Below are 21,634 nucleotides of genomic sequence, written 5' to 3'. Positions count from 1 at the left end.
GCATGTTTTTTTTTTTTATGTTTTGTGTTACGTTGAGCGCTGTCCTTGTTTCTTTTTCATTGCGGCTTTGTTTCTTCTTTCTTGATTTGCTTTCCTAACTCGACACTATATTGCCATTCTTGTTGTGCATCATAAGAAAGGCTAGGTAGGATTGGCTGTTTCTACCGTGTGTACATTTTCAATTTCATCCTATTTTACTATCCTACTATCTTTGGGTTGCGCGTGTTTCGTGCCTCACTCATTCTTCGACGTAAAAAAACGGCCAGACATTATTAGCTTGTACAATTACGCACTTCATAACTCCATTGTAATCTCAACATAACACACAATCACACAATCGACGCGGCATGGAAGCGGAACAAATAATACACATCATCATTGGCATGTTGAAAACAAATGCCACGCTATGAAACCGGTAAAAAAGCATACACATGTCTTGCGTCCTATCTCGTAACTACCATCACCGCGCTTGTTACAAATATAAGCCATTTCAGTCATCCTCTTCATCGGGTACCTCTTCAATGGTAACAGCCCGACCTGCTGTTTTGCTGCCTTCAGCAGGTTCCGCCTGGTCATCGGATTCGGATTCAGATGATGGAGACGCGGCGCCCCTACTCTGGTCACTATCCTCTGCAGACTGGGTACTGCCCGCTGCTAGGGAGGCTGCCTCTCCCACTGCTACACCGGTTCCGTTCTCCATAGACTCAGACCTCGCTGCACTGCCAAAGTGCTGCGAAGACCCGCCCCAGTTTGGAATATTGGAAGCTGCGGCGGTAGCAGATGGCGGCGCCTCAGCTGATGCAGCTGCGTCGGATGTAACAGTGGTGCTGTGTGTCGAATTGTCGGGCCTCGTTCCAGGCCCAGACTCTCCGCCTCGACCTCGACCGAAGGACCTATCTAGGATTTGCTGTTGTGCCGAGACAGCTCCCGGCTGCGCGTCGGCCGGCGCGTCGTTGGAAACAACTGTCGGCTCGGACCTCGCTCCCGCACCGTTGGATCCACTGATGCGGAAGTTAGTCGTACCGGGAATACGTTCCAAAACATGAGCATTGGTTCGTTGGGATGGCTGCGACGTAGGAGCTTGTGAAACCGGAAGTTGGGACGTGCCATCTTCGCCGTGCGGAGTCGTGGCAGGGCCAGCGGAAGATGCTCGCGACGAGCGATGTGTGCTAGCAGGGGGAGCCTGGTGCTGGCTATCCAACCTTTGCAACGGCATCAAGGTCCACCCAGGAGGAATGGCGACGCCGTCAGGCAGATCGGGACTACCGGCAGGGATTGCTGCAGAGTACGAGGTAGCTCCATGTCTCATCATGACGGGACTTTGCGTCCGTGAAGGTACGCTTCTGCTGCCGCGCAACTCGGCTGAGCTCTGAATGGTCTGATCATGCGCCAGGGCTTCAGCGCCAGGGAGAAGACTGTCAGCATTTTCGTGCTGCAACAGCTCTAACCGCTCGAGCTCAGTAACCAGCTGTCCAAGAATTTGCAGTTGCTCGTTGGATATACGAAGAGCCTCAGCTTCTTGGCGGACCAACACAGAGGCTTGGCTGTACATATTTGAAAGCGTTCGAAGCCTGTGTGATCTCAAGGCGGAGCTCTGGTTCAATAGGATGTGACGCGAAGCATTGGACTGTGAAGCTGCAAACATTGTTTGGGGGTTCGTATCTGTCTGATGTTGTACGGCAGATGGCAATACATGTCCCTGTGTGTTCGCAGATTGGGCAAGTTGAAAAGGCTGAGATGATTGGCCCGATGCAGGCTGATCTCCTGTACTTTGCTGAGACTGCTGTTGGGCTGATTGCGATTGAGATGGATCAGCCTCTGGTTGCACGCCTGAAGGATCCTGTGGGAAGCCACGACGCCAACGTCGGCGCATGCGCTCTTCTGCTTCCTGGCGAGGCTGCCCCTCGTTTCTGAGTATGGCAAGTATATCTTGCATTGGTCGTACATGTGGTGCATTGCGGCGCTGAGGAGCCTGGGGAGCCGCATTGACCGGCCGGCGAAGCGCGTCCATATTCGGGCCAGCTTGAGCTGGTGGATCGTGCAGTGCCTGCTCTAATGCAAATCTGCCAAATCGAGGTTCCTGGACAGGCCCCCCTTGAGCGGCTTGCAGTCCATTGTTGGGTATCTGTGGCGCAACAGGAGCGCGGTTGGCATTGTTGGTTGTGGGTGGCACTCGATCCGGAGTGACGGGTCTTCTGCATGTTGGGCAGACTTGCTGCCTCTCGAGCCAGCTTTTGAGGCACCCGAGGTGAAGTATATGACCGCATGGTAGCTTTTTGGGTCGAATTCGGTCGAGCGCTCCCGGATTGGCATTGAGATCCCAAACACGCATGTCTTCTCGACAGATGATGCAAGTATTCTCTTGGTCCAGTTCAGCTTGAGTAGCATCTGGGTATCTATTCATCTCTTGTATGGCTCGACGGTATCGCAAGACCGAATTGAGGCGCTTCAAAAAGTCTCTAGCGGTCATGAGCAAGTCGCGCATGATGTGTATCGGGAACGTGTAGAAAATCGTCAACAAGACGAAGAAGGTAACATAGAGAACGAGCTTCAGCGTGTCTATAATATATTGGTCAGTAACAAAATCAAAGACCATGTGTTCACCAGCGGCTTACCTGTTAGAAGATCCAGCCAAAGTACCCATTCTCCTTTCGTCGCCCAGCCAGGTACTTCGATGTCCATCTCATCAATGTCGTCTGGATTGGGCAGAGGCTCTTCGGTCTCGATTGGCTGGCCGCTGGCAGCCGCTTCTTCGCGTTGTCGTATGATTGTATCTCGCTGTTCCCTGACTTCTTGCCTGCGCTCCAGGAGACGCGCTTGCGTTTGTGTCTGAATCATCTTTTGCTCAATAATGGATAGAATATAGCGGACTCCTGATCTCCCGGACGTTGTTGCTAGAACGGCGAACTCGAAGAGGAACATGACCATCATGTCAGCTCTGGCCTCTTGAATAACGGTATTGATGCAGTAGCGAAGGATCCAAACGTCATAGACAAAGCTCATGAGGAGCGAAATAGTCAGACGAGTATGGAAGAGGCGAGGGTTAGCCGGCGGCTGCTGTTCCAGAAACTCGACTCGCCCATCTCCTATCCAGCCCCAGACTTTGCCTGTTACGAGGGCTGTGAACATGACAAGGAACCATGCCCCGAGTTCATCGCGGAATATAGTCATCGCTAGGCATGTTTCAGTGATGGCGAACCAGGCTCGTTCCGTAAGTTGCTCGACTTCGGCGGTTCGTAGCGTTCCCCAGCACAGCTGAGAAATACCGTATACAATGGTTCCGTAGATAAGCAATGTGAAGTTGATTAAGACCTGTTGTGTTATTCCTATTAGACCATCACTGCCCTGCAGAAGGTGGCTCAGCGTAACTCACTAGCAAGCAGAAATTGCTCTGCGATAGGTAGACCATTGCCGAGTAAAAGTTGGCCCTCTGCTGAAAAGCCGAGAAGACAACAGCACCAGCGAGGGCTGTTGACGCCTAAAGACTGACTGTTAACGACCATGTTTCATTTGATGGCGCCCCCTAGGCGCGAGCCGCGAACGTTGCGAGCTTACCCCGGCGTACCATCCAAGACGCATCTTGGGCATTGGCACACGACTTTTGATGTTAATATCCAAACAATAGGCTATTCAAATCCGTTAGATCCCCATTTTTGGAGCTCTCGGGCAAGCGCGACGAGAGAGGTGGAAAGTCGCTTCAAGGCAGCTGAAGGTAACTCTCAAGAAGCCACGTTAGTGGTTCGCGGTTTGGGGGGAGCTCCAATGACGCACTTAGTCACCCCAGGCACGTGACGATCCAACGGTGGCGGGTGAAACGGAGCTGGTGACGTTAACACCAATATCTAATGCATTTCTCTGAGTTCCGCTACAGAAAGCTCATCACCGATTCCAGGATGGCATTCTGATACCAATTTTCTCCACGAAAATAGATGCCATTTTACGAAGCCTGACGCGCTAGAGCGCTTGTGGCACAGGAACCCCCTTACCAAGTAATTACTCTCGTGTCTCAATCGCCTTAGTTTCTCCGTCTTCTATCTTCGTACATATCAATAATAGCAAGCGTCTTAAACCCAAATCATAGCACCTCCGTTTACCAAGTGCCTCTAACCCGAAACCCATTGGCTGTCCGTCCAGCGAAAAAGGCAGCCACGCTGGCACTTTCGGCTGGTTCACCGAATCGGCCCAATAGATTCTGCTTTGAATAGAGTGTTTTCTTAAATCCAGCTGAAATCAGCCCATGACACAACTTGAAAGCCACAAAACACTCCAAAAGAGCTTGCGCCTAAACACCCCAGCTGTCTCACCGTTTATTTGTTTTTTTCATGTCTTTCCCCAGACGTTTGTCTTGCACAAGATCACATGCTGAATGCCTTTGCCGGCCGGGTGAAAGCTTACTCTGTACTCACTATGCCCGGTTTGTGCAGTCTGCGAGAGGATGGGCGTGGCAACTGGCTGATCACTCTTACTAGCGTTCTGTCCGGGCGGGCAACTCGAGCTTGTACTGCGATTTTATCAGGGTTACTATCAATTATTGTTTTCAGCTGAGGCGTCTGGCACGTACGCTGATGGCTTTATCTCGGAGGATGGAGGCAGCTATTGTGTACTTTGGGTATATAATGGGCTGCCTTCCGCCGCCACTGATCTCCCATCTCGCAGAAAGCATACTTTACTTTCCAATGAGCAGATGTCAAGCGACATGGATTGCACAGATATCGACGGACGGTATGGCAGGCAGCGGTTGAGGTGCCTACCACACTCGGCAATGACACGGACATTTACGCATGAACTCACGTGCCTTGCATCGTCTCGCGTGGCGGGCCAAGGTCAAATCACATGGGAAACAAAGAGTGGTTCTTAGGTGTTTGCTTCAGAGGTGAGTGTATTAACAAGCAAAAAAAAAATCCAAAAAAAAAATTCCAACTGATGCATAGAAATCCGGGGCTGGTCAACCAGCCGAGGCGAGTCCTTTTTAACCAAGATTGTAAAACAATATAGAGCAATACATAAACGCCAACCATCTGTTCCATTCAAAAACAGTATGCAGAAAATCCCGCTCAAGAAAGCAACTACAGACAACAAGAACAGGGTATCAATCCATGGCACTGGCCTTTGCCTATTGAGGAAAGTGCAGTGCGAGTCAATTCGACTCTTTCCGTCAAGGTGGAACAGAAGTTCCTATTATAAATATATCCCAATACTCCTTCATGACATCAAAAAAGTTTGGGTTCGCCTCGTCGCAATGCATTGTAAAGCCGAAACTTGCCGAACAATGGTTCTGGCAAGTCGCCCTCGCAAATCGTGTACTGGAGGGCGAGGCACAGCAAGTCATATCATTCCGCGCTTCGTCGTCAAAATGTTTACGAAGAAGCGGGAGTCGTTTCCGTGGTGGTTTCGGTGTTACTGAGGATTTCTTGCACTCTCTGCATCTCCAGAATCTGCTCCTCGGTAGGGTCATCAGAAATCCAGGGGCCCTTTTCGTCGTCGGTGGCGTTGAGGAAGCCCTCAGCGCGCTTCATGGTCTGCACGTCCAGGTCGGTGACGTAAGCTTTGCCGTCTGAGAGCTTAAGACGAACTTCACGGTCGGTGGAAAGCATCAAATCGTCCTTGGCTAGGCGACGCCCGCCGTCAAAGACGGCCATGATGCGCTTCTTCATGGTCATTTGACCCTTGTCGAAGCCCCAAGAGGATGGATAATCCTTACGGTTCTTACGACCGCGTGTCTTCCCAATCAAGGGAACGCCGCCGCGCGAGTGTGTCAAGCCACGTGACTTGGACACGCCGTTTGTGAGGGCCATCTTCTTCTTGGGTGACATGTTGAGGCGATCTTCACCGTCTTCCATGTCATCATCCTCTTCATCATCCTCACCGGGAGTAGAGTGGTTGGTGGGAGTGACGGTGGGCAGGTTGTTCTTCTCCAGGGTCTGGTGAACGCTACTATCGTTCTCCACTTCGGCGAGGCGCTGGGCGTTGATGGCTTCGGCGGGATCCTCCTGCTGAACAATGCGCAAAACACAGTCATCCAGATGCTCATAAAAGTCCTGGGCGTTGGAGAAGGTCTGTGAGCAGGTGCTGCACTTGCCGGTAGCGTCAGGAGCGTAACCGGTGAGCTTCTTGCCAGGGTTGATGGCGGTGGGGGCCTTCTTGCGAGAGTTTGGTGGCGTCTGCTCGACACCGTGAACGGTTGTCAGATGGCGCTTGAAAACGTCGGCGCGGTTGAACGACTTCTCGGCAGCCGAACCAGAACCAGGGCAGAAGCCGCAAACCATGGTACCCTTGTAATGGGTCAGGGTGTGTCGGTTCTTGTCGTACTTGCGAGCAAAGCCCTTGACGTGATACTCGCAGGTCTGGATGGGGCACTTTTCAGGGCGCTCAGTCTGGTGGGTGAGCATATGGGCCTTGAGATCCTTGAAGACTTTGCCGCAGTCAGGATAAGTGCATCGCTGGCGCTCCTTGTTCTCGTCGCCGGAAGGATACTCGGCAGAGCCAGGCGAGATGAAGCCGCCGGCCATGCTCGGGCGACGGCCGGTGGGGTCCATGGGAGTGCCGTAGGGGCTGTGAGAGAAGGCTTGTTGGAAGGAGCCATTATGAAGGTAGGGCGAAGAGGAGCTGGTGCGCATCATCGAAGGTTGAGGCGAGGCGGCGAGCGAAGGAGAGGCGGGATATGGGTGGACGGGTTGATGGAATCCTGCGTCATATGGCGAGAAGGATATTGGGTTGGGCTGTCCAATTTCAGGGTGGATCAATGAGGGATCTGGAGCCGGGTTCATCTTGTCAGTAAGGCTGCCACAGCAGAGCACCGGAGCGCAGCGAATTGATGTTTAAAGAAGCTATGCTCGGAATGATGGAGCTGTAACGTCTGGACTGCATGTAAAGAGAGAGAAAGAGAAGAAAATTGAACAAGGTGCAGTAGTGGTGTGAGGGTTGTGGACGTGGCTGGAGCTTGCAACCAGCCAGGAAGAGGGGCCTGAATAGATATGGACAAATGCAAAAGACTGAAGAGAGAAAACGTGCAGCGTAGTTGATGCAGCGGGTACTGGTAACTGGGGCGCTGGATAGCGTGGATAGGTAGGCAGTGGACTTGGTGGGCAGCCACGGTAATGTCTCGGTTGGCTAAATGACCCGAAGGCCCTCTTAAATGGGGGCTGTTGATGGGAGGTGATGAAAAGGATAGGTTGATCGGATGATGATGAACGTGAGATATGTGAGCAATATAGGCAACATGAGCAAGTAGAAAAGATGCGAGGACAGGCCTTGCGTGTGCAAGGTACCGAGATACCTTGCCTCTTTTCTAGTAGAGTCGAAGAGAATTGGAGAGGGCTGAGGATTTGCGCTGCAGTCAGAGAGGCGCTGCAGGAGCGAACTTTGAGCGAGCCAATATGATGACCGAAGGCTGTCGGAAGGTAGGGAAAAGTGTAGAATACTTGGGTAGGCCTCCCGAAGCACCGCCAAACTGGTAGCCACTCAGGTCACTCAACCGGGTTCAATCGAGCACAAAAACTGTGGCGCAGGCTGTGCTAGTGGCCAGCTGAACTGGCCCGGGGCAAGCGGGTCCTGTGGCTCGGCGATGCACGCTAGGTAGACCGACATGACCTTGCAGCAACGAAGAGGAGCGGGACAGACACACACACGCAAGACGCTCGCTGCCTCGGTGCCACATTTGCGCAGACACGACAACAACGGCCGCCGGAGCCTGATCGGTGCAATTTCTCGCTTGAGAAGAATTGCGCCGTCGTATTTCAAGGAGAAAGGGGAGGGGGGGACAGACGAACCGAAACGTGTACCAGAGTCGTTGCGCGAACAAAGACGAGCAGTAAAAGGGCAAAAAAACAAGGCAAAAGTAATGGAAAGGAACTCACCAACAAAAGTTTTGGCATGTGTAAAGTCAAAGGTCGACAAATCATCTACATTCGAGCTCGAAAACGTCGGGTACTCACCACCCGTCATGTAGTCGCCCACAATGCCCGGCTGCATACTTGCCCACTCGGGTACGCCCAAATGGCCAGTGTGCGACTGCGGTGATCCGACGACCGATGACGGTGCTGACGGGGCCGACGCCGTCGAAAGGCCCGAAGACGACAGTCGCATGTCGCCATCGTCGGGGTATACGCTCGGCGAGGTGCGGTTGTTGAGGACGTAGTTGGGAACGCCGCTATCGGTGCCGTACATGGTCTGCTCGAGGCTGCCCATGGTGGTCGCGAGAGAGCCGGCGTATGCGCTGTAGGCTTCGGCGGCAATGTTCATATCCATCGGGGCCGATGTGAAGGCGACGCTGTGCGAGGCATCGTGGTATCGCGCCATGTCCTTGTCGTCCTGTTGCAGGAACATGGTAAATGTTTGCTCAGTCATTCTGCGACTTGTGACTGTTGAGAGACGAGGCGCCTTCGGTGATTGCGGCTGGATTTCGGAGTCGCAGTCAGACTTGGGAAACCTTGACTTGCTGTGAGCCTCGAACGAGCGCTCGCGTGTTCGGTTTCGACCAAGACGGTAGCAAGAGAAGAGATGATGAGGTGAAGAGGCGCAAGTCTATCGCATTCCACAGTCTGGTGCTCGTCTGGACCGTCAAAGATATTCGATGGTGGTGGGGCGGCAACGGGTTGAATCCAAGTGAATTGGCGATGCTTTTTGGCTTGAACCGACAGACAACTCTAGTCCTGTAAAACTAGAATGCTGCACGAAACGACAAGAGCGAGTGTATGCGCAGTGATTGTGCCACAGAGTCTTGGGGAGGGGGGGAGAGATGTAGCAGTAGTAGTGAGAGGATGGCAGGTTGTAAGTCGAGTACGGCGTGTACACGCAACAAATGCAGGTTTACCTCAAAGTTGCAGCGTTGTATAATGAGGGTATCAAAGGGTGACAAGATTGGAAACCCAAAGCTTGAAGTTTGTAAAAAAGGCTGCGGGATGATGCGGGTTGGGGGCTTCGACGTAGATATAGACCCGAAGCTACCTATGCAGGACGGACCAAGAGCGGATCTGCTCTGCCTGGAAGGGGAGGGGGGGTAAGAAACGAGATGCTAGTTGGTGACTACAGACATTGTACTTTGGTCGACGGAGCACACGAGAGGGAGAGCGCTGCAAAGTAAAGAAACGGTTTAAAGCAACACCCTGTAGATAGGGCAGACAGCGCGGATGTGTGGGTTCTCTTGGTCCCTTTCCGCGTTCACTTGGGAGGGGGGTGCAAAGTCTTGGTGGACAGGACAGGATAGACGACGTACGTGGACCATGACACACCGGGAAGAGGGGGGGCAGTTGGCCCATGTCACGCTAATAATTAAGAGCAAATCAACCATGACTAGGGGGGAGGGGCGTGTACCGGCTGTCTAGGCTGGGAGTGGTGAGCGGTGGGTGTGCTCGAGATGGGTGGTGGCAACTGGCACAGAGTGTGATGTGTGGGTGGATGGGCGTATGAAAGAATAAACTAAGATACTGGTACAGATTTATTAGGCACGCCGGTCAAAAAAAGAAGGAGCGAGGCTTTTTGGTGGGTTACTTGCCGGCTTACGGACGACTTCTCCATGTTATGGGGCATGATGCAGCGAGATACAGTGCTCACGGCCACTCCGCCGGTGCCGTTTTCATTCTAGAATGCTTTTTTTCCTGTCTACATCTGCATGCATGCATGAATAAGACGCTCTACTATTCGGGCGAGTCCGAACCCATGTATGTACGTGTAATCGTAAAAAATGACGCCTCTCGTCAGGCATTGGGTTGGGCGAGGTGCAGGTCATGAGAGAGGGGCCGCGCGCGCGCGTGCGCGTTGGCAAGTTTAAAGAAGGAGGAGAAGAAAAAAAAAGGCTAAATAATAAAATAAAACAAAAAAACGCCCCCCCCCCAGTTTCTGCACCACAGTGGATGAAAAGGCAACCGATGCGAAGAAGAAGAATGCCTAGATTCAAACTGGTGACTGGTACTTGAACCATAATGGGCCTAGTAAGGGCAATCGAAAATCGATTGCAAGTTGAAGAGTGAGGCAGCCAGTGGGAACACGGAGGACAGAGGCCAAGAGAGGTGGTGTCAAGGCGAACAAGTCTCCAGCGGTGCTAGTACCTGTAGGGAGCTTTACAGCGCCGTTGCTCTGGGGTCTTGATGGGACGATGAGATTGGCTGGCAGGTCAAGGTCGAAGCCCCCCGACCCCCTGGTCACTTTTGCTCACTCGTCTATTTAGCACTGTGGACTTGCCCGCTGGTGCCAGCGATCCCATAATCCGTACGGTTGGTTACCTGGAGTCTTGAAGCCAGTTGAGTGGAGAGCCCGCCTGGGCCAACCTTTTAGCCTGACTGAGAGCCAGCAGCACGCACATTGGAGAAACTTTGACAGGGCGGGCTTTTTGTTAGCGACTTGGCGGACTTCCAACGGCCTCTTCACCTAAATAGCATGCGCCGATGGTACCCCGCCGTCGCGCCCCCCTCCCTGCCTGCTCTTGTTATTATTACAGTATGCCTTGTCAGTTATCAACGGTGGTGGTGGTGGTGCCGGCAGGCAACAGGGACGTTTTAAAAGGCATCCATCTTTTTTAACCTCATTTCTCGGGGGATCGAGATGGGACCGCCGTTGGCGATTGCTTTTCAGCAATTGTCCATTACGAGATTCTCCGAAGAAAAAGCAAAGAGAGCGATATTGTTGCCCTATATTCGTCGGACTTTGTGCCTCTTGTCATTGTGTCAATCAATGTCTCTCGACTGTCGGTAGTTGTCCTTTGACGTGGTCTCTCAATGCCCCCCCCCCCGCGCCTACACACTTCTGGGATGCGAGACCACCGACTCACACCTTGTCTTTGACCAACCAGCAAAAGTGTTTATTTTTCCTTCGACGCCGCCGCTTGCGCGCCTTTTTTTCCAGGTACCAAAGTGATAGAGGGGCGTGGCGGCGCCGGCCACCGCCCCGCCAGACCGGCCACCAGAAACCCCCCCCCTGGAGGGCGATCGAGCTCTTGCCTACCAGTACACAATTTTCATGTCAGTCCCAGTATTATGTGATCGTTTATTCTCACAAAAATCAGCAGTGCGAAATTGCACAAAGAACCCCGTATTTTGGAGAATGCTCGTCGCTGTCCCAGATATGGATCAGTTCCAACAGTTCGAGGTGCCATCTTTTGACTACGATGCTACGGCGCTCGTAATCCGGACCTCAAGTTATCCCGACGCGTGCTTGGTTCGAAGCAGGAAAACGCCAAAGAACGACCGCCATGCGGCCATCTTCCTTCAGTTCGCGCTGTAAACGAGACAAAAGCGGGCAAAAGACCCGAGACCCTTTTTGGAGGAGAGGGGGGGGGACGAGGTGGCCGGATTAGTGGCATCTCAGTTTCCGCTCTGCCCTGTAAACTAGAGCTGCTCTTTGTTCGAATGGAACTACAGTTCACTGTACCTGTCTGGAGAGAACCGAAAAAATTGTGTCTCTTGGTCTCCTCGCTCACTGACCGGGCCGGCCCCCATGGAAAATGTGCAGATGGCTGTGAGACATGCGTCTGCCATGCGAGCTGGAACCCCCTCTCACTCAGACTGTGACTCTTTTTTTGGGACAAATGTCTCTCTCGAATCGGGCTTCCCCTATGGGCTGTTGCTTGGCAATCCCACTTCACAAATGCATGGCCCCGGGGGGTGGGCGGCATACTGGTAGGCAAAATGTGCACAGGCTGTGAATTCGCATGTCGTCGGACGGGAGTGTTACAGGGAAAAAAGCACGGGCTGGAGATCGGAGGGGGGGGGAAAAGCCAGGACCAAGTCAAAAACGTCATTGTCTCTGTACCAAAACGCGGGCATTTTTCTTTTTTTTTTTTTAACGACTTATACTCCGTAGTTATTATTATCGGGACTTGTAAAAGCACCGGCGGGTGCGGCCCGTAATTATAAGAACATGATCAAGCATCGTGCACGACTTGTGTCCTTTGCCCTGTTGCAAGGGGGGTGAGCTTTTGTCGCCTTTTTTTTCAACTTCAAGGCTAAAATTAAAGGGGAAAAGAATTTGTATGCACAAGTTAAAAGGATATTCCACCATTGCTTTTTCTTCCCTTTGTTTAGAAAAAGAAAGCTCCCATGCAGCCCGGAGACATCCCGTTGGGAATGGGGACTTGCTTCACTGACAGGTTGACGCTAATAATAATGACGAGGGCCTACATACATTGAAGGTTTCTCCGCTCATCAGGACCCAAGTCCGTCCAGGCAAGCCACTGGAATTACCACATGCATTATGAGCATGGGGGGGTTTGCGACCCAGTGGCAGTGGCTTCCGTCTCCGCCATCTCGCCTCACTCTGCAGATTGCAGTAGGCAAGAAAGAATTGCCCCAGCCAAGCCCAGTCCAGGGGGGGAGGGCCGCCAGCGAGCAAGCAAGCCTTTTGGTATGCCGTAGTTGTGGCGTACTGCCCGCTGCAGCGAATCAAGTGACTCCAACAAGGATGTATGTAGCAACTGGTGTTGCTTTGTTTCACTGGGTCGTTGCCTGTCAGACCGAATTGCTGGAAGTTTTTCCGATTTACTGTCTCGAAGTCATGTCCTTGCTCCAATACGAGGCAACACATCCTTTTCGGTAGCTCGGTCATGTTCAGTGGGAAAAATAAAAATAAAAACACACCCCCAACGAGTACGAGAAAGCAGAGCAGGCTGCCGCCAGTGCTGGCTACTTGAAAGGAGCGTGGCAGGTTGTCGTAACCTCGCCCAATAGCAGCCAGCGCTCTGCCGCACCGGCTCCGACGGATGCGCCGTCCTAAAACCCGGCTCGCAGACCATCCCAATGAATACTGATCTTGTCTCAATACGTAGTATTACCAATCTGCAAAGATTGTTTCGCGAGAGCATTGCCGTTTATGGAAGCTCGTGTGCGCATCACAACAGACAGCAGCTCCAGAAGGCTATTGTTCCTTCTGTCTCTGATGAAAAATACCGTCTTAGGTGTTTAGGACAGCAAAATTGTCCTATTCTCAAATTTTTGGCTCTATGCCTTGTTAGAGGAGGCAATCATGCGCCTTATTCTCCTCAACACCGGATAAGGCTGTTCTGAATAACTCTTTTCCCATTTACTTTTTCGCCCGTGGCTGGCCAAACCAGTCTCGAAAGGGCGAATTCAAGGCTGAGGCTTGTTGAGGCGGGATACTTTGTAAATAAATAAGCACTTGGCCAGCGTCCGAGGAAAGTTTCGTGCCACGGCGCGCGCCAGTTGAACCGCTACACCTAGTGGGGATTCAAGTGTGACACACACCGCAATGCAGTGACATGACGTGTCTATTCTAATTCGTGGCACGCGCCTAATCTCGAAATCGAACTTTGTGTTGCAAGTGAAAAAAACAGCAACTCTGGGAAATTGGACCCCTCTTTGGCGAAAAGTCATCTGTATAATCCGTACATGGCGAAGCTTGTCCGACCAGGCGGGTGCTGTACGAGTAGCGCGCATTTGTGCGGTGCGGCGTTGCACACACACATTCATCCATCATCTACACCACACCATCTCTTCTCTTTTACGCCCCCCTCCCCGAGAGAGTGGCGCAACGCATCCTACGGAACCAGTCCGTTAAGGGTGTATAGAAGAGAAAAGTGTGTGTGTGAGTTGTGTGTGTGTGAGAGAGAGAGTGCGAGAGAAAGACAGCCGTTGTCCAACCTTGCTTGCCCCCCTTGCCCTGGTTGCTGTCAAACGCGACGAGGCATACTTGCTTCTCGTCTACGACTGCCTTTCCTTGTCCGTCATGGGAGGGGCAATCAAGCCTCAAAGGTCTAGGCGGGTGCGGAACCTGTCCTACAATGAATGCTTGACGGGGATTAATTTACAGTTGACGCAACGATATTGGGCGGCGCCCGTAAGCCGCCCATCTGCCGGGACTTGCAGGACCCGCGCCTCCGATACCATTTGACACAATCCATGAATTACAGAAGGCCGAAAAAAAAATTAGAAAAAAACTGAAAAGAAAAAAGGGTAAGCCATTCTGTAGCAGACCACGTGCGCAATATCAGTATATCAATAAATCGTTCGAATTGATTGCATATGCAGGCCTTTGCAGAAGCGGCGCCGCATCGCTCTGCCCGTCAGTCTCGGCCCTGGATGGCGCTCTCCATATGGTCTTTTTTTTTTTCTTTTCTTCTTTCCTTTTCTTCTCCTTCATCCCACCTGTTTCTCGCCCCCGAATTTTCTAGATTGTCGAAAAGGAGGCAGAGGAGGGTGGTACCCTGCATCGCCTGTGGCTGGAAGCTCCGAGGCCTGGGCTCTCTCCCTCGTATCTAACTCGCACAGCGTGTGTCTTGGCCCTCCTCTATTTGTTTTTTTTTCCTTTTTTTTTCGAGAATAAAGTAGACACGCGACGGTGTTGCTATTGTGTATTGTGTTGTGACATCGCGGTGCATCGTTCTCAGCTGCAGATTGTATCATGTGTATGCACGTATGTATCATCAATGTTCGCCCAGGCTGGCCAAATACTGCGAACCTTGGCCTGCCTAGAACTTGTAGTGATCTCTGGGGAAAAGGGTGCCGTGCAGTTGCGTGTTTCGTCTACAATAGGCTAGGCGGCACATCGGTCAGCCGGTTTCACGCACCATGTTCTAGGCATACCGGGAGGCGATATTGCTTCTAGAATGAAATCCAGCCGTACGGTTCATAATATCGAGGGTATCGAGGTTTATTCCCATCAGAATTGGCTTGACACATGGGGGTGTTTTTTCTGGTTATTGTGTGGCTGCGTTTGGCCAGATCGGTATTTGTTCTATTTGGGAATCACCTGAAAAGACTTCTTCTCTCTGATTGATGAATGAGCCAAAGCGTATAGGGAGTGTGCTTCCTAATACATGGTAATTCATTCACATCAGCAACAGCACACCATGCAAGAATTCACCCAAGATGAGCCGTCGCAACTTGACTAGCTCGCTGTTACCCATTGAATAAGGCTCCTCTCCATTTTGAACGACAAAATCCCAAGTATAGGGTTGGCAGCAAAGCCCAGCGTGAGGAATTCATAATACCCCCACTAACTAGAAGAATACGGCCGGCCTCAGCACCTAATTTCCGCCGACCGATCATCGTAGCCAGTTTTTTTTTAAACATGTACGGAGAAGAAAGCCGTAGCCGATTAACTTTGCACGTCGTCGGCTGTCGGACTGTTCCATTTCCGTGGGCAAAGTAAGCTCTCTGCCCACACACCTTCAAAAAAATTTGGGGACCGCGGCGAGTGGGCAAGGGCAGGGCGGGTGGTGGCATTGGCAACCACCAAGTTTCTTGTAGGGCTGAGGCTGTGCAGCAAGTCAGCAATGCCTCCCCTCCCCAAAAGAAAAACGGCCAACGATGGGCAGCTGCTGCAACAAATGTAGAAAAATCAAAAAACTCTGTGCGAATTGGTGGGAGCAGGGGTGCTGCAGCACAGCACAGTCTCGCGGAAAAATGGCCGTGGGCCGGAAGATGAAAGCGCGCCTTTTATTATGCCCACTACGTGGATACTGAAATGTGTGATTGCCAAAAAAAAAAAAAAAAGAAGTCCGAGATGAACATGTCGAGTTCTCGCTCTGTACACAATTGTTGTATTAAACGACGCGGGACGCCTTTCTGCAGCGCGAACCAGGCAACTTGTTAGCCTGACCGGGCGAACCACCTGGCCGGCCATTGGGAGGCACTTTCATTTATTAGGCATACCCCCCCCCCCCCTATCGAGGAAACCAAGTAGCGCGCTTTTAGCGTCTACTGGTGAATACCCGTTGTGGTTTGGCAAAGGGAAACCCTTGCGACTACGAACTACGAAAACTAGTCAGGCGGTGATGAAGGAAACTAACTTGGGCCGTTGTGACTCCCCCCCTTTGGCGATCCAGACTTATCACAAGACGGTGAGGGGGAAAACGAGCTAACTAGCAGACACTTGTGTGCCTTTTTTTTCGTACAATATGACTAGCAAGAACCAAAATACACACAGAAACCAAAACCAAAGAAGGTGGGGTGTATACGCAGCGAGTGGCTGCTGAGTGTGTTGCAGAAGGCGGCGTCGTTGATGTGCATGCAATACAACTCACAATGATGATGCTCCGCCCATCCAGAACCGCGGTGCTGGCTCCTGGCTTTTTTTGTTTGGTGTAACTGTCGTTTACTGTTTTTGGCCAGAGGAGAGAGAGAGATAGCCGACGAGGGGAATATTGGGTCAAAAAAGGGGATGGCGGTCTCAATGTCCAGATTTGAATGGGCTGGCTGGCAGCCTGGCAGAGTGTTGAGCCTCGAGCCCTATCCACACTATTAATTGGCTGTATTATTCCTGCGACTAAACAAATGAAGTGCACCTTGTAATCCGTACCTACTCAATTGTGGTGTGGTACTTCGGCGCCATCTACCCCCACAACCCGCCGCATCGGTACCTGCTCAACTCGGTTGACAGAACCTTGTGAATAACTACATGGCGCCGGAACAGTCCGTGTTCAGACTCTAAAAGCAATCACATGATGGTTCAAAGATACAGAATACAGAGAGTCTGGACACGGCACGGTCAATCGCCGCACAAAACTTACCCTAAGGTTTGCGCGAAATCTCGATGGAAACAAAAGTCAGCAGTTTACGAAACAAGTCTACAGAGTTGCTGCCAAACTCTGGGACCCCGCTTCTTGCGAGGTGTCTGTCTCAGCCATCCCGTACCCCTGGTCAGAATCGGGCGACCGGCAGGCATTCCGACCAGTCGGCAACTTTGAGCGAAGAGGGAGGGTGTGCTTGAGTGGTTGGCGGTAGCATCGTCTCTGGCACCCTTGATATTAGACTTGCCAATCCCCAATGGCGCCAATAGCCAATGGCAGGTTGAGAAAGGCTTCTCCGCCACTTGAAGACCGTTTATTGATACTAGTACACAAGTGGTTATCGTGTGTGGAGCAGCTTCTTGCCGTCGGCTGTCGTATTTATCGCATAGCGCTCCCAGATGATGAGAGGTACCAGTCATAATAAAACTGTACTCGGTACCGAGAAGAAGGGATAACCACGCCCGGGCCATTCTGGGGGAATTGGGCCGTTCGCTTCGCTGTTTTGCTGCTCCACCGAAACCATCTTGATGCGACTTGCTAGTTAAAATCAAAAAAGCTTCTTTTCCCGTCTGCGCTAAACAAAAAGCTAACCAACTATTCGGGAGGGCTGGCAACGCCCAGTATGCATGTATCTGGGAAAACAGGGATTGAAGAGCACTCGGAAGCACTGAAGCAGTACTCCGTATTATTAAAGAAGAAAACTAATAATATCTTTTTTTCTCCGACAGGCCTGCCTTGTCCACTGTTGATGCGAGGCTTTTGACCAACGACGGCGCCAGACGGCCCAGCCACCCTGCAGGCGGTCAACCGCCAGATCTGCGTGGAATACCCTCGGTCTACGTCCGGACGACTTAAATTCATACAAAGTTATCGCTCACGAGGACAAAAAAAAATGGCGGCAAGGCACAAGTTACGGAGAATGCCTTGTATTTTTCCCATTTGCCTGGGAGATACGGGGCTGGTCCCTCACTCGGGTGGTGGTGGCGCTGCATGTTTGTTGTCGAGACATGGTCCTTAATCCTGGAACAAGCATGATCGGCGACCGACTATTACAAGCCCCAAAAAAGCAAAGTTGGCGCCGTCGCATCCCCCGCCAGCGAGGCAGCCTATCCAAAACTCTCCTCTAAATTCCCAGTCTCCAGTACAACGGGGAGGGGGGGAGGATGACAGGCCGAACCCGGCATTCTGGGAAATGATTCAATTCGATCAGAGTTGCAGGGGCACCGAGCCAGTGCTTCCCCTTGTCAAGCTGCGCCATGAGCCCGACTCTCAGGCCTCCCGGTACTGTCAACGGGATGATCTTTGTCCCTCGCCCCCAAATGCACCACCCCCTCATAGCCTTGCACTAGTAGACCACCCACCCCCTTGTCCTTCAGAAGCGACGGCCACTCACCCAGAAAGCCTCCTGTGCGTAACTGTTGGTTTAGCCATGATGAGCGCAGGATTGGGAAGGCATGGCGCCCGTGGACATGTCTGTGTGTGTGCTAGGCATTCTGGCATTATACTAGTTATGGTACTGGTATAGAGGCCGCCATCGTTGGATACAACGAACGACCAGCATCGAAGCTAGACCAATCCAAGCTACCGCCATTCAAGGCAGAGAGTTACTGATAATACGGGTTTGCGAAACGGACAAAAAAGTGGACTGATGAGGACCACAAGTTTTTGGGTTGCAACCGAGGAAGATCTTGGGGTGTGATGTGGTCTGCTTGCTAAACGCCTGACTATACCGAGTACACCAAATGAAGTACATACGGAGTAGTGAATGTGACCACTCGTGCCACTGTCAAAAGGCGCGCCAAAAGCTTATGCCAAGAAATGGCTACTTTGAAAAGTGGCAATTCTCTTGATTTGTTTTACGACCTAGCAGGGCTAAAATATACGTGAGAAAAACTGCAGAGGAATCCGGCAAAACCCCAAGGTTCAAGATGACAGGGTAAGAGCTCTTCCACGACGGGCAGACAGACTCGACGTTGGGAAAGAAAAAAAAAAAAATTCCATAGGGCTGCCAAGGCGGGATGACGCCGTGCCATGTCGCAGACAGCAAGCATAAACTTGCATCTCCTCAACCGGGCGCACTTATTAGTTTTGTTTGGGGGGTTACAGTTTCCTCAACCAGCAACATCAATGAGAGGCGGAGGAGCAACATATTGGACCACCTTGCCCAAACGAAAAAGAACCGCCACGTTTTTTTTTTTTTTGAATTCGCCTTGTGACCGGACCGTCGCCGCTCGGCAACGCGAGAAAAATGTTCACGCATGTCTGCATAGCATGTTTGCAGCAAGTCATCTGGCTTGTGCCGCGGACACGGCAAGGCAAGCAAGTCCTGCAAGGGGCACTCTCATGTCAGCAACGTGGTCAAAACGACACCAAAGCTGATACAGGTGGCAAGTTGCAAGTATAGAAGCAGGAAACAAAAAGAGAAGAGGGTGTCGTGATTTGAATTCCAGACTGCTGCTAATGCTATGCAACATGAACTGTGTTACGGAATATGGTTCAAGTAGAGTAAGAATGTTCTATCGGCGTGACTGGGCTTACTTGCGCATTAACTTGCCAAGGGCGACATGGGGAACAAGATGGCGTCTCTTTTCACTCCTTTTCAGCGTTGTATTACTCAATCAATCCAATTCACGGCCGTCGGGGCACATTGCCAATAATAGCTTCAAGGCCTTCTCGTATTATGTCGTTACGCAAAACTGCAAGGTCTCGCAGAGTAATCCGTAAGGCATGTCCGAAACGGCTCGTCAATAAGACCATTTTCCATGAGCACAGGCCACAGAAAAAAAAGTTGAACAAGGACTCATTTATTTTGATGAAGAATCGCATGTCAATCTATCCATATGTTTCAGGACAACCTGTGTCGAGGCGGCGCAATCCTGCAGCTTGCGCATTCAAGGTGCGGCTTCGGGACAATCTCGCGTGGTATATGTTTTTACCAGTAACTAATAGAGGCTCACGAGGCTCTTGACGCGAGTGGGTTGCAAACTTGCGAGAAACGTGTGGCCATGACTGCTGAGACCTTGGCGATGGATGACGCAGGGGCGCTAGTCTTGCCTTGTTTCAAAGGAGCTGGGCACTGGGGAAAGAGTACATACGGATGCCCTGTGAGGGGAAGAAGAGGGGTCCCCGGGGGGGGGGCTTGCCCTAGCCTTGAGCTTCGAGATGAGAATCAGGGCACGCAGAGCCACGAGCTCTGTGCTCTGTGTGTGTGTGTGTGTATGCTGGTGGCTGGCTACCTAGATGAGATGCGAGCATGACACTCTCACAGTCGTCTATTCTGTCAATCCACTGGGCGAAAAGAGATTTTGGCATGTTTGGGATGCCTGCCACACCAGTTCTGACCCCCAGCAATATCTGCTTCGTACACTGGCGAATCAAAAGCCCCCATCATATGAACCCTGGGGCCCCAGCAGAGTCGCAACGAGGCTGCCAGCGCGGTGTCCTTTACCATTTACAGTTAGCACGGGTGGGGAACGAGGAAAGGGGGTGTGTGTGTGTGTGTGTGTTTGCTGCTAATGTACTATCCTTGCTGGCCATGTGTGTATAATTAGCAAAGCAAGGTTAAAAAAAAAAAACATCGCCTTTTTGGGTGGCCCTCCCGAAAAATGGGGATTTGGGTAACTGTGGTGTCACTGGTGTGCATGTCTCGGGTCTTGGCCGTGGATATTGGAACATTGAGCGAGGGGCCACTCACCCAACTATCCACTGCTGATGCAACGGCGGCAGAGTAATTGCGAGCTAATTATTACTATTTAATTGGTTCATGATCTCGTCCAGATCGGTACGGATTAGACGATGCAAGCTTTCACAAGATTATGCCACATTTGTCACTGCTCGAGGTTTCTCCTGTTCTGTTTTTTAAAAAGTTCTTTTTTTTTCTTAATGTCGAATCATTGTCATTGCGCGCAATGCGTCAAATAAACCACGTCAATGCTATACTGCATTGGTTCTCGCGTTGCGAGCATAAAATGTCTCTGAGTACTCTATATCCCTGTGCGACGAAATATGGTTCTGCAAGGACCCCTCAGGATTGGTCAATGGCGGGTGCACTAGACTATTCGTAGGTTAGGGAGGGAGGGTACCTATGGGGGCGTGTATCTTGTCTGGGAATCCGCTAGCATGATGCTCTGGGAGTTACTGATTTACTGATGAGCACCACCATCGTACCTTGCCGTGCTTGTAGACGGACAGTCAAGTTGGTCAACTGTCATTGGATAGTATCAGTAGAAAAGACCAACTTAATCTCACTGTGCCTCACCACGCGTAGCGACAAGATGGAGTGAATACATTGAACTTGCTGAGACGTAGAGAATTATTTCCATGTACCAAAATATACAATGTCGTGCAAGTTGACCCGTAAACTGGCACATGATACCGGCCTTGAAAGACTTGGTATTGTAAGCTTGGCAAATTGCAAATATGAATTGCTAAATGCCGCGGGAGCCATCTCTGCGGCCATTTCATGCACATTCCCGCCGCCGCCGTCTCCCCAGGGCCAAGCCTGCATGCAAGTGGAAGAGAGTACCGGTAACAGTGCCACATTTTTTTTCTGTTTGGGTACTCGCAAACGCCCTTATACGGCTTTCCATGTTTGGGCGACGCCGCACCTGGATGTCGAACAGGATGCACGGCCCATAAATAGGCTACTGAAATCCTAAATTAGTACCTACCTTGGTATTAGAACCAACATCGTCGGCAAGGTACAGATGTTAGTTACAAGAAGAGCACGCTGGAAAAGCAGTTCAACCGCTGCCAAGCACAGATTATCCTACCGTTGAATTGTCAGGAGCCTATCCGTACGTTGCTACCGAAACCCATCTTTTTGATTACACTGTAATTATTCTTGCGTCATTGAAAAAAGTACAGAATCACTGCAGCACTGCCAAAACATGTCGTATTGGACTGTAGGACCATGTTCATCGTCCACTTTTGTGTCTCAAAGTTGGGTATACCGTTTTGCGCAACCATTAATATATTCAACAAAGGGCTATCAACTTGAATGCAGCAACCCCCTCGCACCGTCGGTTAACCGGCGAGCCCGGCCCGGCAAAGTCGGGGCCTCAATCTAGAATAACAGGTTGAATTAAAACACCTGAATATGTGGCATAGATATGTCTCGCACCCTCTCTCACATATACACACACACACACACACACACACACACACACACACACA

General features: G+C 51.4%; 2 protein-coding genes across 2 annotated transcripts; both read right to left on the bottom strand.

Moving 5' to 3' along the window:
• Positions 1-490: 490 nt before the first annotated feature.
• On the bottom strand, positions 491-3,579 carry BBA_07231 (RING finger protein; the record flags this gene model as incomplete). Its single annotated transcript, XM_008602328.1, has 4 exons — positions 491-2,559; positions 2,616-3,312; positions 3,374-3,478; positions 3,556-3,579. 4 exons carry the CDS (start codon positions 3,577-3,579, stop codon positions 491-493), a joined length of 2,895 nt encoding a protein of 964 aa, XP_008600550.1.
• A 1,778-nt stretch (positions 3,580-5,357) lies between these two features.
• BBA_07230 (zinc finger protein) lies at positions 5,358-8,346 on the bottom strand (the record flags this gene model as incomplete). Its single annotated transcript, XM_008602327.1, has 2 exons — positions 5,358-6,751; positions 7,857-8,346. 2 exons carry the CDS (start codon positions 8,344-8,346, stop codon positions 5,358-5,360), a joined length of 1,884 nt encoding a protein of 627 aa, XP_008600549.1.
• Positions 8,347-21,634: the final 13,288 nt, after the last annotated feature.

This window comes from Beauveria bassiana, assembly GCF_000280675.1.
Source record: "Beauveria bassiana ARSEF 2860 unplaced genomic scaffold BBA_S00023, whole genome shotgun sequence".
NCBI classification, from domain to species: domain Eukaryota; kingdom Fungi; phylum Ascomycota; class Sordariomycetes; order Hypocreales; family Cordycipitaceae; genus Beauveria; species Beauveria bassiana.
Note: the sequence above shows the minus strand (reverse complement) of the source record. Positions and strands in the feature narration are given on the sequence as shown.